The sequence below is a fragment of the Oncorhynchus tshawytscha genome, linkage group LG16 (genome assembly GCF_018296145.1).
Source record: "Oncorhynchus tshawytscha isolate Ot180627B linkage group LG16, Otsh_v2.0, whole genome shotgun sequence".
NCBI classification, from domain to species: Eukaryota; Metazoa; Chordata; class Actinopteri; order Salmoniformes; family Salmonidae; genus Oncorhynchus; species Oncorhynchus tshawytscha.
The window spans coordinates 59,355,997-59,371,746 of NC_056444.1; the positions used below are offsets into that span (position 1 = coordinate 59,355,997).

General features: G+C 43.4%; 1 protein-coding gene across 9 annotated transcripts in view; it reads left to right on the forward strand.

The window, feature by feature from the left end:
- Positions 1 to 15,750, forward strand: part of LOC112216022 (protein NDRG3) — a 64,070-nt gene that overhangs the window by 24,829 nt on the left and 23,491 nt on the right. For all 9 annotated transcript variants that reach the window (XM_024375598.2, XM_024375599.2, XM_024375600.2 and 6 more), the window contains exon 3: positions 2,470 to 2,502. In XM_024375598.2, the coding sequence (XP_024231366.1) occupies positions 2,470 to 2,502 (33 nt within the window). The remainder of the gene's footprint in view (positions 1 to 2,469; positions 2,503 to 15,750) is intronic.

Genomic DNA, 15,750 nt, shown 5'->3' on the forward strand with positions numbered 1-15,750 from the left:
AATAATTACACAGGATAACATACACTTAATACATGAGAACAAGGTCCTTAGTGGACTGACACAATTGACACTTATTGTTGATACATTTTAGAACTATTCTCACAGTAATCATATACTTTGCACATTGTTTGGAGTGATAAATCATGAATGTATTTATGTGTGAATATGCTTGTAAGGCTGTCCGAAGGGTCCGGACCCATCTCTTCTACTGTTGTTCACTCTGGAAGATGCTCCTGGCAAGAGCTTGGCTAGCCAACCGTGTCAATGGTTCCCACTGGGTGATGAGAGTAGCGTTATAAGGTGATTTGAGAAGAGTTGTACAGCAGGATCATTTGAAGAGTAGTAGGATGGTCCCACTTAGAGTCGCTTTTCTACATATTTGACTTAAGACAGCTAATCAGCCGTACCAGTGATTGTCCGAGAGAGGAGTTTTCTCCACCTTGCGTCGAAAGTCAGATTTTGAACCACTATACTCGCAGCTGCAGCCTGGCGATGTTCTGGTCTAGTCTGGGAGGTGAGTTGATTTTCTTCCCCTCATGTTGAGGATCAAAGTTCCAACCATTTAAAAAAAAAATGTAGGCTCCCGCCTCACATTTTTCTGGTCTAATATTAATTTCTGTTCCAACCCTTTTATGCACTCTGGCTGTTCCATCAGTCTGACATGCTCTCTGACCTCACTCGGGGCATGACTACTTACTGTGCACAGTTTATAGAAGACAAATGCTCTTATGGCTCCTAAAATCACATTCCTCAAAAATAATTTATTGTTTTATATTTCATATACAACGTTAAGGATGGAAAGGGAACACACTTTCCAAGGTACAGTATTTCCTTTATAATGACATCACAAAATAAAAACCAATATGATATTTGTTTTCTGTAGATCATCTCTGACCATTCCCCACGTTCTTATGTTAGAAATATTGTTCCAGTATTCGCTTTAGAAACTGTTAGCGTTTCGGTGGAAAGACTGTCTGTTAACAAAGACATTCCTTTGATTAATACTGGAGTGGAAAAGAGTCTTCTTTAATTTATGACAGGCTGTGAGCTGTCAACCCCCACCAGCTCGCTCCCTCCCATCTTCTGTGGGTGAGAGAGGTTTGGTTACGGTCAAACCATTGTCAAGCTGATCTGACCCATTGGCTCCTCACAGGACACATTAACGCCTGGGTACCAACGCCTTACTGGTCTTGGTCCCTTAAGGTAGTCATAGGTGTGTGGGGGGGACTGGTAAATAACCTCAATACTTTTCTGCTTGTGATTTTAAACAATTCTGACAACTTAAGCAATGTAAAATACAAATATTTAGATAAAGTAAGGGAAGGAGCAGAGTGGCCTTTGGTGGTTCTAGTGTTAACTACCACTTTCACGCTCCTTTACTCCCACATAGGTTCACCTTTCACTAGCCTCGCTTGATCATTTAGCCATTGCAAGAACTACATCTAAACAGAGGGTCCATGCACAGCTCTGTCAATCTCCACATCTACATGTTATCAGTCTGCTGACATAGCCCATACTGCTGCTGCGCTGTTAACCTTTGGAAACCAGGCTGGAGGAGATGATATGAGAGGCTGAGCCAAAGTGTAATGATATTGGATTTACATTTGCTCAAGGGCACATCGACCGAGTTTTCATCGAGTCGGCTCGGGGATTCGAACCAGCAAACTTTTTGGTTAATGGCCCAACGCTCTTAACCGCTAGGCTACCTGCCGCACTAGAAGTAATGGTAGATTAGATGAGACTGTATTGGTAGTTAGCAGGTACTTGGAGCTGATAAAAGATTGACATTGTCAGGAAGAGGGCTTGCATAGTGGGCTATATTTGATCTCACAGTGAATCAACCATAAGTTTTAAAACAGCATCTCACTTTGCTCACTACACTATGGTGGGTGGCTGAGGCACTTGAACCACTCTGCAAGCTTAAACCCCTTGACCCTGCCTTGTTAGATATGGCCTGACTAACTGTAGTGGGGAATGTGACCGTGAGTGAGAGCATGTTTGTTCTGACTGTGTAAGGGTCTGCAGTAATGATCCTGTATTAGCTCTGCGACATCTGCTCAGTGTCTCCACTCTGCTCTCCAGCAGTACATCACTGCTAATGATGAGGGTGGGTGGAGAGCTCAGTATGAGGACAGTAATGACACAAACAACACAGGGTGAAACACACACACACACAGAGAGAGAGACAGGACCTGGCATCAGCCACTAGAGGTAATCTACTCCACACAGTGATCTGAGACGGCTCGTGGTGCCCTCTGCCTCCAAGTGATGGCTGTGGCTCTACAGGCTCTTCAGAAGGCCTTGGAGCAGAATGGAGTACTGAGGGATAATGAATGAGGAGAGAAGAGGAGCTTTTTACCCTCATGTGCTTACTCAGCACTCTTTTTCTCACTCTCTAGATTAGAAGGTTAAGAGATCTGGCACTCGTTTATGACTTAAACTCATCAACAAATGTTCTTCTCTCTGCAGAATGGGCGGAACTTCCAGGACTTTGACTGTCAGGTGAGTCAAACATCTCTTAGATGTATGAAATGTGCCTAACATATCATGGAATGGCTGGGCACATTTGGGTCCAGCCCAAATCAGACTGCTCTCTCTGGATCTAGGGCCTATTGGCCAGGAGTCTGTTGTCTATGTTAGGCTGGTCAGTCTGTGAGATTGTTGCAGCTTTGATGCTGTGCTAATTACTCTTGAGTCTTTGGAGAAAGCAAAGTTGTTGTTTTGTGGTTTCTGGGTGGCAATCTGACCAACACCATCAAGGTAAGTGATAATGGCAGTGTTTTCAAAGGCAGCCTAATTCTGATCTTTTTTCACAATTGAAAATATCAGAATTGCGCTGCCTGTGTAAACACAGCTATTGTAATGTGCATCTATCTAGCTGATAGTTAGCTTTGTTTCCTTCTCCTTATGATACATGGTTGACTTATTTCCACGCACACACTCTCTCCTCTCATGCGACCTTGTAAGACACTTCTCTGATTGGTGGTTGATTGGCCAAGCAATACTTGTGGCAGATTTGACAGGGGCGCTGTATGTTGTTAGCTCAGCCACTTGTGTCCGCTGGGTTGGTGTGCTGTAGATTGCTGTTATTAAACAGTGGATGTATTCACTGAATCCTAACAACCCCGAGGCTTTGCAGTGTAATACAGCTAACCTAGCCGCCTACAGGGGCCTTGAGAGAAGCCTTGCTGGATCTCATTCCGTTAATGACTCTCCTCTCCCAGTCCTTCAGTGCTATTCGGCTTCCTAAATTAACATCCTGCGCCTCAGCTGGCTTCTGAAGCACCATTTATTTCGAAGTCTACCTCGTCTTCACGATTTCCGAGACAGATCGACCCAGGCATTAATGGAACAGAAAATAAACAGCCTTGCAAGTTGCCAATCCCATCAAGGGTTGGAGCTAAATATAGCAGCAGGAAGGGAGCTACGTTGAATCTTGAGTGTGCTCAATAGAGCATTCTCTGTTACCTACTCCTCGTCTCGCCAGCAGAGAGCAAGGACGTCATGGCAACGCATGCCCTATGTATGAGGGGTGACGAGGGCTGTTGCAGTGACCGTATTACCGCCACACTGGCAGTCACGAGTCATGAAGGCAGTCAAATTCCACATGACCGTTTAGTCACAATACGGCAACTGCACCGCAGGGCTCTCCAAAGGGTGGTGCGGTCTGCACAATGCGTCACCGGGGACAAACTACCTGCCCTCCAGGACACCTACAACACCCGATGTCACAGGAAGGCAAAAAAGATCATCAAGGACAATAACTAGCCAAGCCACTACCTGTTCACCCCGCTTCCATCCAGAAGGCGAGGTCAGTACAGGTGCATCAGAGCTGGGACAGAGAGATTGAAAAACAGCTTCTATCTCAAGGCCATCAGATATTTCAACAGCCACCACCTGCACAGAGAGGCTGCTGCCTACATACAGACTTGATATCATATCATTGGCCGCTTTAATAAATGGAACACTAGTCACTTTTTAATAATGCCACTTTAAGAATGTTTACATATCTTGCATTACTCATCTCGCATGTATGCACTGTATACTGTATCCTTCACTATCTATTCTTTACTATCTATTGCATCTTAGCCGCTCTGTCACTGCTCGCCCATATATTTTATACTTCTCATCCCGTTCCTTTATTAGATTGTGTGTATTAGGTCTTGTTGTGGAATTGTTAGATACTGCTGCACTGTCGGATATAGAAGCATAAGCATTTCGCTACACTCGCAATAACATCTGCTAACCATGTGTATGTGACCAATAAAATTGGATATGATTTGACAGTAATTAGGTTTCTCCAAGCTCTGATGCTGGTCATTAGTAGCCTACCAAACTTGCTAACTTCTGGTGCTCAGCACTCTTTTGTCCCTCTAATCACTCTGACATCAATGCAAATGTGTTCGAAAATCTCATCAAACAGCTCATGAGCTCATGTTGCTCTACATTTCTATATGCTATACAATTGCGTGAGAAAACCAACTGATGGCCGCTAATAGATAGATGAGGTTCCCATCAACTTTCTACAGGCTAGACCTACTATATTTATTTTTCAGCTTTCCCAATATTAAGCACAATGCTTATATTTTACAACAGAAGTAAAGCCTACCTGGCTGGCATGAAAATGAACGATGTGGAAAGTGTCCTCCATTTGCTATTTAATCGCATAGATTACATGTTTTTTTCCCCAGCTGCCCCTGTTTCCATACAGGTGCATGATAATGGTCCATTCTAAATCAAAACAAATGTCATACATATATTATTTAGTATAGAGTACCAGTCAAAAGTTTGGACACCTAGTCATTGCAGGGATATTCATTATTTTTTACTATTTTCTAAATTGTAGAATAATAGTGAAGACAACAAAACTATGAAATAACACATATGGAATAATGTAGTAACCCAAAAAGTGTTAAACAAATCAAAATATATTTGAGATTCTTCAAAGTAGCCACCCTTTACCTTGATGACAGCTTTGCAAACTCTTGGCATTCTCTCAACCAGCTTCACCTGGAATGCTTTTCCAACCGTCTTGAAGAAGTTCCCACACATGCTGAGCACTTGTTGATTGCTTTTCCTTCACTCTGTGGTCCAAGTCATCCCAAACCATCTCAATTCGGTTGAGGTCGGGTGATTGTGGAGGCCAGGACATCTGATGCAGCACTCCATCACTCTCCTTCTTGGTCAAATATCCCTTACACAGCCTGGAGGTGAGTTGGGTCATTGTCCTGTTGTAAAAACAAATGATAGTCCCACTAAGCGCATACCAGATGGGATGGCGTATAGCTGCAGAATGCTGTGGTAGACATACTGGTTAAGTGTGCCTTGAATTCTAAATAAATCTCTGACAGTGTCACCAGCAAAGCACCATCACACCACCACCTCCATGCTTCACGGTGGGAACCACACATGCGGAGATCATCCGTTCACCTACTTTGCGTCTCACAAAGACACAGCAGTTGGAACCAAAAATCTAAACTTTGGACTGCAGACCGGAGGACAGATTTCCACTGGTCTAATGTCCATTGCTGGTGATTCTTGGCCCAAGCAAGTCTCTTCTTATTATTAGTGTTCTTTTAGTATTGGTTTCTTTGCAGCAATTCGACCATGAAGGCCTGATTCACACAATCTCCTCTGAACAGTTGATGTTGAGGTTTGTCTGTTACTTGAACTCTGTGAAGCATTTATTTGGCCTGAAATCTGAGGTGCAGTTAAGTCCTCCTTTCCTGTGGCGGTCCTCATGAGAGCCAGTTTCATCTTAGCGCTTAATGGTTTTTGCGACAGCACTTGAAGAAATTGTCTAAGTTCTTGAGTTTTTCCGGATTGACTGACCTTCATGTCTTAAAGTAGCGATGGACTGTCATTTCTCTTTGCTTATTTGAGTTGTTCTCGCCATAATATGGACTTGGTCTTTTACCAAACAGGGCTATCTTCTGTATACCACCCCTACCTTGTCACAACACAACTGATTGGCTCAAATGCATTAAGAACTATAAAAAATCCACAAATTAACTATTAACAAGTCACACCTGTTAATTGAAATGCATTCCAGGTGACTACCTCATGAAGCTGGTTGAGAGAAAGCCAAGAGTGTGCAAAGCTGTCATCAAGGCAAAGGGGGGCTACTTTGAAGAATCTCATATTTTGATTTGTTTAACACTTTTTTTGGTTACTACATGATTCCATATGTGTTATTTAATAGTTTTGTTGTCTTCACTATTATTCTACAATGTAGAAAATGGTAAAAATAAAGAACCTGCAATGACTAGGTGTGTCAACTTTTGACTGGTACTGTAGGTAAAGACAACATTAAATCAAGAATAGTCTGATGGGTGATAATATTAGCCTACCACTTGTGAATGATGACCAGTATAAGAAACAATGCCTTTTTTTGTGCGGTATGTTTTAATAAGGTTTGTAACTTAAGTGGCCAAATAACTTGTTAGAATTTAGCACATTAAATTGCTTTACAAGGGGTGTAGAGCCTAACTGGCATATTTTTATTTTATTGTACCTTTTATTTAACCAGGTAGGCAAGTTGAGAACAAGTTCTCATTTACAATTGCGACCTGGCCAAGATAAAGGAAAGCAGTTCAACACATACAACAACACAGAGTTACACATGGAGTAAAACAAAAATACAGTCAATAAAACAGTAGAAAAATAAGGCTATATACGATGTGAGCAAATGAGGTGAGATAAGGGAGGTAAAGGCAAAAAAAAGGCCATGGTGGCGAGGTAAATATCATTTAGCAAGTAAAACACTGGAATGGTAGATTTGCAGTGGAAGAATGTGCAAAGTAGAAATAAAAATAATGGGGTGCAAAGGAGCTAAATAAATACAGTAGGGGAAGAGGTAGTTGTTTGGGCTAAGTTATAGATGGGCTATGTACAGGTGCAGTAATCTGTGAGCTGCTCTGACAGCTGGTGCTTAAAGCTAGTGAGGGAGATACGTGTTTCCAGTTTCAGAGATTTTTGTAGTACGTTCCAGTCATTGGCAGCAGAGAACTGGAAGGAGAGGTGGCCAAATGAAGAATTGGATTTGGGGGTGACCAGAGAGATATACCTGCTGGAGCGTGTGCTACAGGTGGATGCTGCTATGGTGACCAGCGAGCTGAGATAAGGGGGGACTTTACCTAGCAGGGTCTTGTAGATGACCTGGAGCCAGTGGGTTTGGCGACAAGAAAGAAGCGAGGGCCAGCCAACGAGAGCGTACAGGTCGCAGTGGTGGGTAGTATATGGGGCTTTGGTGACAAAATGGATGGCACTGTGATCGACTGCATCCAATTTATTGAGCAGGGTATTGGAGGCTATTTTGTAAATGACATCGCTGAAGTCGATGATCGTTAGGATGGTCAGTTTTACGAGGGTATGTTTGGCAGCATGAGTGAAGGATGCTTTGTTGCGAAATAGGAAGCCGATTCTAGATTTAACTTGGGATTGGAGATGTGTGATGTGAGTCTGGAAGGAGAGTTTACATTCTAACCAGACACCTAGGTATTTGTAGTTGTCCACATATTCTAAGTCTGAACCGTCCAGAGTAGTGATGCTGGAAGGGTGGGCAGGTGCAGGCAGCGATCGGTTGAAGAGCATGCATTTAGTTTTACTTGTATTTAAGAGCAGTTGGAGGCCACAGAAAGAGTTGTATGACATTGAAGCTCGTCTGGAGGGTTGTTAACACAGTGTCAACAGCAGCAAGAGCGACATCATTGAGGTATACAGAGAAGCATTATGGGGGATAGTAGATTGGCATAGGCTAGTGCTTTTGCTGTTCGTTAGGCCTACTCATCTTGTTGGCTGACAAAGTACATGTGGACAGTTCTTCCAATATCTTAAATATGCACCTAAAAATTGGATAAGGACACTCGCGTTTGCATCCCCAATGTGTCTGTCTTCACTTGTAGCCTGTGAGAAAGACCCAATAACGTGACAGAGAGCCTTGTGAGTGAGAGGCGCTTCGGATTGTACAGCACACTCAAGGAGAAGGGCAAATATTAATAATAGCCACATCAGGACCTAATGTAAGGACAACTCAAGAGTATGCTATTTTTTTCTTTTGAAGTAGACGACATTTTCTTCATATCATGCTTCTTTAGATCTAAAATAAATAATGGATTTATTGTGAAAGTTTAGGCTATATTACATATATTTATTAGAATTTTTTTAAATGGCATGTAGACTATGTGTGGAAGCCAGGAGATGCTAAATGTGTTTGATAACGAACAGTCAATTACCTACAGTTATTTGCTTGACAATCACCGTCTGACAAAATTGAATCACGGCCACAGCCCTAGGGGTGACATCTAGGGTTGCACATTTTGGGGAATATATGGGAATTAACAGGAATACATGCAAATTAATATTAATACCATTTAAATGTAGATGTTTTTTGCATTGGATATATTTACCATGTAATATGGAGACAGAAACATAAACCGTATCGTAAGTAGATATAATTGCAAATGATTGTATCCTTCCAAAAGAAATAAATAAAACTACTTAGTTACGAATTGAACTTAAATTAAATTAGTTGACTCTCCACATGGGATGATTTCACTCAACAACAAAAGGGAATATTGAATGATCCCCAATGTTCCATCTCCCAAAAACGTTTTCAACATACATCTGTAAAATGAAAGTCTAGAAACTAATGCTTTGGTTGTCTTCCTCTCTCCCTGGACCTCCTCAATGTTCACCTCTTAAACATCAGACTGAGGCCTCATCTTCACTGTCACTTTCCAACCTTGTTGAGGATGGCTCGTTGTCAGGCCCAAAAAGCCTCAAATTTGCCCGGATGGCCACCAATTTTTCAACCCTTGTATTGGTCAGCCTGTTGCGTGCTTTGGTGTGTGTGTTCCCAAACAAGGACCAGTTACACTCTGAGGCGGCTGATGTCGGTGGGATTCGGAGGATGATGGAGGCAACAGGGGAAAGACCCACAAACTCCCTTCCATCAGGTGGCTGACGAGATATGTTGGCACGACTGCCATATTGCATCTCCATCCTAAAGCCCTTGCTTGGAAGTATACTTCGCCAGACTCAAGAACATTGCCCTCATCCAGGCCAAGGTGGCGAGACATGGTAGTGATGACACCATAGGCCTTGTTGATCTCTGCCCCAGACAGGATGCTCTTGCCAGCATACTTGAGGTCCAACATGTATGGGCTTCAGGCAGAAGTCTTCATGTTTTTTAAAGTATTTCAGAACTGTAGTTTCCTCTGCTTGGAGCAACAGTGAAGTGGGCATGGCAGTACGGATTCTTCTCTTAGATCTGCAAGAAGTCTGAACATCAGACAGGATGGCATTGTCTCCCTCAATCTGTGCAATGGCTACTGCTATAGGTTTCAGGAGTTTCAAGCTGCTTACCACTCTCTCCCAAAATACATCATCCAGGAGGATCCTCTTGATGGGGCTGTCCATATCGGCAGACTGTGATATGGCCATTTCTTGGAGAGACTCCTTCCCCTCCAGGAGACTGTCTAGCATGATGACATCACAACGTCAATGGGTGTTGCGGGCAGCTTATTCTTCTCACTTTGCTAATTGAGGTAGATTGCTGCTGCAACTTGATGACCCTTCACATACCTAACCATTTCATTGGCTCTCTTGTAGAGTGTTTCTATTGTTTTCAGTGCCATGATGTCCTTGAGGAACAGATTCAATGCATGATGTGAGGGTAGGACTTCTCCACTTTAGACCAAGCATCCTTCATGTTCGCAGCATTGTCTGTCACCAGTGCAAATACGTTCTATGGTCCAAGGTCATTGATGACTGCCTTCAGCTCATCTGCAATGTAGAGACCAGTATGTCTGTTGTCCCTTGTCTGTGCTCTTGTAGAAATAGTGGTTGAGGAGTGGAGATCTAGTTAATTATTCCTTGCCCACAAACATTTGACCACCCATCAGAGATGATTGCAATACAGTCAGCTTTCTCTATGACTTGCTTGACCTTCACTTGAACTCTGTTGAACTCTGCATCCAGCAAAATATTAGATAAAGCATGTCTAGGTTGGAGGGTGCTGAGTGAAGAACATTCAGAAATCTCTTCCAAAACACATTGCCTGTGAACATCAGAGGTAAACCAGTTGCATATAAAGCTCAAGCAAGACATTCATCAGCATTTCTCTGACTACGTTCCTCCATTGAGTCAAAAAAACTGATTCCAGGAGGACCATGAGCTGTTGCTACCGATAAGGTGTCTGATTCATCATTTTCACCTCGAATAGAATTAGGGGGACTTTTGTCAGATGTTGCTTGTTGTGAGCGCTGAGGGAATTGTATGCACTTGGCCAGATGATTCTGCATCTTTGTTGCATTCTTCAACAAATGTTTTGGCACAGTATTTGCAAACGTACCCAGCTTTTCCTTCTACATTAGCTGCAGTGAAATGTCTCCACACATCAGATAGTGCCCATGGCATTTTCCTGTAAAGATTTTTTTATTTAAATGTAATAAAAAAACAATACCATTCCATGTTACCCTCCGATCCAACAGGTCCCAGACATGCTCAATGGGATTGAGATCCGGGCTCTTCGCTGGCCATGGCAGAACACTGACATTCCTGTCTTGCAGGAAATCACGCACAGAACGAGTAGTATGGTTGGTGGCATTGTCATGTCAGGATGAGCTGCAGGAAGGGTATCACATGAGGGAGGAGGATGTCTTCCCTGTAACGCACAAAGTTGAGATTGCCTGCAATGACAACAAGCTCAGTCCGATGATGCTGTGACACACCGCCCCAGACCATGACGGACTCTCCACCTCCAAATCGATCCCGCTCCAGAGTACAGGCCTCGGTGAAACGCTCATTCCTTCGACGATAGACATGAATCCGACCATCACCCCTGGTGAGACAAAACCGGGACTCGTCAGTGAGGAGCACTTTTTGCCAGTCTTGTCTGGTCTAGCGACGGCTGGTTTGTGCCCATAGGCGATGTTGTTGCCGGTGATGTCTGGTGAGGACCTGCCTTACAACAGGCCTACAAGCCCTCAGTCCAGCCTCTCTCAGCCTATTGCAGACAGTCTGAGCACTGATGGAGGGATTGTGCGTTCCTGGTGTAACTTGGGCAGTTGTTGTTGCCATCCTGTACCTGTCCCGCAGGTGTGATGATCGGATGTACCGATCCTGTGCAGGTGTTGTTATATGTCTGTCCTGTCTCCCTGTAGCGCTGTCTTAGGTGTCTCACAGTGCGGACATTGCAATTTATTGCCCTGGCCACATCTGCAGTCCTCATGCCTCCTTGCAGCATGCCTAAGGCACGTTCACGCAGATGAGCAGGGACCCTGGGCATCTTTCTTTTGGTGTTTTTCAGAGTCAGTAGAAAGGCCTCTTTAGTGTCCTACGTTTTCAAAACTATGACCTTAATTGGCTACCGTCTGCAAGCTGTTAGTGTCTTAACGACTGTTCCACGGGTGCATTTTCATTAATTGTTTATGGTTCATTGAACAAGCATGAGAAACAGTGTTTAAAACCTTTACAATGAAGATCTGGGAAGTTATTTGGATTTTTACGAATTATCTTTGAAAGACAGGGTCCTGAAAAAGGTGCGTTTCTTTTTTTGCTGAGTTTATAAAATATATTCACCCCACCCAGTATGTTAATCAAAACTTACCAGAAAGCTTGTAGTCCTTGGCTCAGACAGTGCTGTAGTGTGGGCTCAATAGCATCTCATTTGTGTGCAAGATCTTGAGAATCAGCTGTACATGTGATGGAAGAATGCACTGTACATGCAGAGGGTTGCAATTCCATTGAATTGGGGATAGTTTAACCAAAATATGCCACAAGACCTAGAATTGCCTTATGTGTATCCCACAAAGAAGGTTCACTGTTAAAAGCTAACGTTTTTGATGAATTTAAGCAAAATTCCCCAAATTCCAGGGCTTAACTTCCCATGGGAAAATTCCGGAAGTTTACCGGATACTTTCCGACCCTTTACAACCCTTGGCCAATCCACCCTCTCCTCTTCTCATTTTCCCTCATTACACCTAAGAATATTTCCCTATTTTTATAACCGTACAGAGGGGTTGGAAATAGGTTGCTGTACTCGGTCACTTAATTTGGTCTCCTATCCATCATGGTTAGAAGGGAGAAATGGAAAGTATGAACATTGGTTTAGGATGGAATGAAGGACAGTGTTCTCGGTGTGTGTTCTGTTTGCCTTTAAAAAAAAACTCTTACCTCTTTCTCCCCACTTTTAGTGGTATCCAATTGGTAGTTCCAGTCTTGTCTCATCGCTGCAACTCCAGTACGGACTCGGGAGAGGCGAAGGTTGATAGCCATGCGTCCTCCATAACACGACCCAAACAAGCCGCACTGCTTCTTGACACAATGCCCACTTAACCCGGAAGCCAGCCAACCAATATGTCGGAGGAAACACTGTACACCTGGTGACCATGTCAGCGTGCATGCGCTCGGCCCGCCACAAGGGGTCACTAGTGCGCGATGGGACAAGGACATCCCTGCCGGTCAAACGCCCCCCTAACCTGGACGACCCTGGGCCAGTTGTGCGCCGCCCTATGGGTCTCCCGGAGAGCATTAGGTTCAACTGGGCTGTCGTTAGGTGAGACCGAGTTGTGGTTATGATAATGGAAACAGGCAGTGCATCACTATTCACCATTTTGTCTGTCACAAAACATAAAAAGGCATGGTTGTCATGGCAATCCCCTTACCTCTATTCTTGACACAGTAGCGATATTTTTCCAGTCCAGTGATTGAGTGGAAATTGTGTAATATTAGTGTACCTCAAAGCACCAGTGATTGGCCTCCAGAAGATGGCATCATTAGCACACGTATGAGTCTCTGACTAAACCCCAGGGAGCAAGGGTATAGAATTGCAAAACCATCAGTTGATATAATTAAGTATTGCTGACAGCTGAATTCAACATTTCTTTGCTTTAACCATGACAAGTGTTCTTTAGTTTGATGATGGTGTCCTTGACTGGCCATGTGTAAGCAATATTTTGGGCTTGGGTTTGTTTTTGTTCGGGGTTAGCCTACTCGTTGATGTTATTGATGTGACTGCTTGACACCATCCTATCCTCCACCCTGGCATGTCATGTGGTCTGTCTGTCTTCAGCATATGGCAATGGGCACTTTGACAGGCACAAAGCCTGGAAATAAGGTATACAGTGCTGACGACAACCTTCCTTATCATGTCCTCTCAGTGTTTTTCGTATAGGTTGGTCATGCGGTCTCCCCTGGTTTTCTGTGACCTAGATGACAGGGCAGGGTCCTGACTCCTTACGACAGATGTTGGGCGCCCGCCGAGAGACAGATTTAATGTGAAGGAGTCATTTTTGGAGGGTTGGGTATTTATATCCCAACACGGCCATCAGGGGTGGTGGGGAGGAGAGTATGGTAATGGAGAGGAGGGGTAGATGAATGCACAGGTTAGTGTAAACACATTGGTTGATATGGAAAATGTACAACTCACTATCTTATGGTAATAAGTAAGTCTGTAGCGCCCTCTTAGGCTGATGCCCTGAACTGCAATTTTCTGAAGAGACATTTTTCTATGCAGGCATCAGTTGCTCTTTCTTGTCTTTTTTTGAGTTGATAGTTCAGTACTGTACACAACGAGTTGACAGTTTGTTGGCTGATCATGACAGTTAGCAGTTATTGTAAACTAGAAGCCAACTTGCTCGCATTGCACAAAACACCTGGTTTTAGTCTCTCCCACACCCTCGATGTGCAGAAAGCATGTACCCTGCAGAGAGGGGGCTGTATGTGGCTCAGGGAACCCTCATTTGCAGGGATACCCTCTCCCCCTCACAGTAATGTCACTATAAGGCAGGTGTTTCCTGTCAAGAAGCTTGAAGTACGCTCACAGACAGACATCTCAAAGAACCCCACCTTTTAGATCTCCGCTTTAGAAGCTATCAAATGTCAATGATGCAAGTCTGCTCAGAGCCTGGCCTAGTGATCTACACAGTTGTAGAATGTTCAGGGTAATTTCCTCTGTCTTAACTTCCAGGTCAAGTAGGTAGTACATACAGCTTTGTCTTTAAGACAAAGTTAGCCTGGCGTGGTTCATTAACATTCCACTTGGACAAAGTGTTATTTGACATTTGTTGTGTGATTCCAGGACTGCCACTTTACTTCAATGAGTTAAGATTGTTCTAACTCCAGGAACCTGCTCTTATTTGGGGTTTATCAGTCCTTGCCAGCCTCCAAGGCTGTGGTGCATGGTTAGCCTACTGCAGACCAGAGTGATGAGGGATCCCAGGGTTGGGTCTAGGTAGCAAAAATGGCACTGACCCAGTTTGGGATATGGTTTTGGGCTGCATTCCCTGACCTGAATCGGCCCTAATCTTGCCCTCAATCCATTTGGTACTAATGTTATCAAAGCTATTTCTGACACAGGGGTGTGTGTGTGTGTGTGTGTGTGTGTGTGTGTGTGTGTGTGTGTGTGTGTGGTCGATCTTTAGTTTCTTGTCTCTAGACTAGATTCTAAAGTGTAGGAGATGGTGAAATATATCATCATCCATGAGAGCCTATGGTTAAATCACAGCCTATTAGTGCAAATTGGTTCTGAAATAAACTGCCATCACAATATGTGTACTAGAGATTAAGGAGAGTTTATTCTTCCCTTTTAATGAATACGTTATGTTGTAGGCTCTCCTGACATTTATTGCTGAAAAACACCAAATTGAAAATGGGCCATAATGGAACAATGGGCCACAAACACTGATGGTCCTACTGGCTGGTTGGATTACCCTCTGATACAGAACCGTGTGGACAAAGAAACTGAGTGCGCATGAAAGATAGGGAGCAAGGTCCGGAGTTCTAGCTGTCTGAGAAAGACATTGTTATCTTAAGCGACTCTCAAACCCGGATCCGGGAGCGTAATCATCGCCTCAAACTAATTAGCATAAAGCAGCAGACATAAATCTTCCTATTCATGAAAATCACAAATGAAATATATTGAGACACAGCTTAGCTTTTTGTTAATCACACTGTCATCTCAGATTTTCAAAATGTGCTTTACAGCCAACGCTTGACATGCATTTGTGTAAGTTTATCATTGCATAATGCTATGCTAGGCTCTGCTAGCAGCAGGCAACATTTTCACGAAAATAAGAAAAGCAAATCAAATGAAATCATTTACCTTTGAAGAACTTTGGATGTTTTCACTCAGGAGACTCCCAGTTAGATAGCAAATGTTCCTTTTTTCCAAAAATATTATTTTTGTAGGCGAAATAGCTCCCGTTTGTTCTTCACGTTTGGCTGAGAAATCGACTTGAAAATGCGGTCACTTTAACGCCAAACTTTTTTCCAAATTAGCTCCATAATATCGACAGAAACATGGCAAACGTTGTTTAGAATCAATCCTCAAGGTGTTTTTCACATATCTATTCAATAATATATCCGTCGGGACAATAGGTTTCTCATTAGAAGCGATTGGAATAATGGCTACCTCAGTACTTTACGCAAGAGCTTCTGCGGGAGCCATCATGTGACCACTTGCTCAATGTGGTCCCTTACCGCTATTCTTCAACATAAATGCGTAAAAAGATGTCACAATGCTGTAGACACCTTGGGGAATACGTAGAAAGCGTAAGCTCATTCGTAGCCCATTCACAGCCATATAAGGAGTCACCTTGGGGAATACGTAGAAAGCGTAAGCTCATTCGTAGCCCATTCACAGCCATATAAGGAGTCATTGGCATGAAGCGCTTTCAAAAAATGCGGCACTTCCTGATTGGATTTTTATCTGGGTTTCGCCTGTAACATCAGTTCTGTTGTACTCAC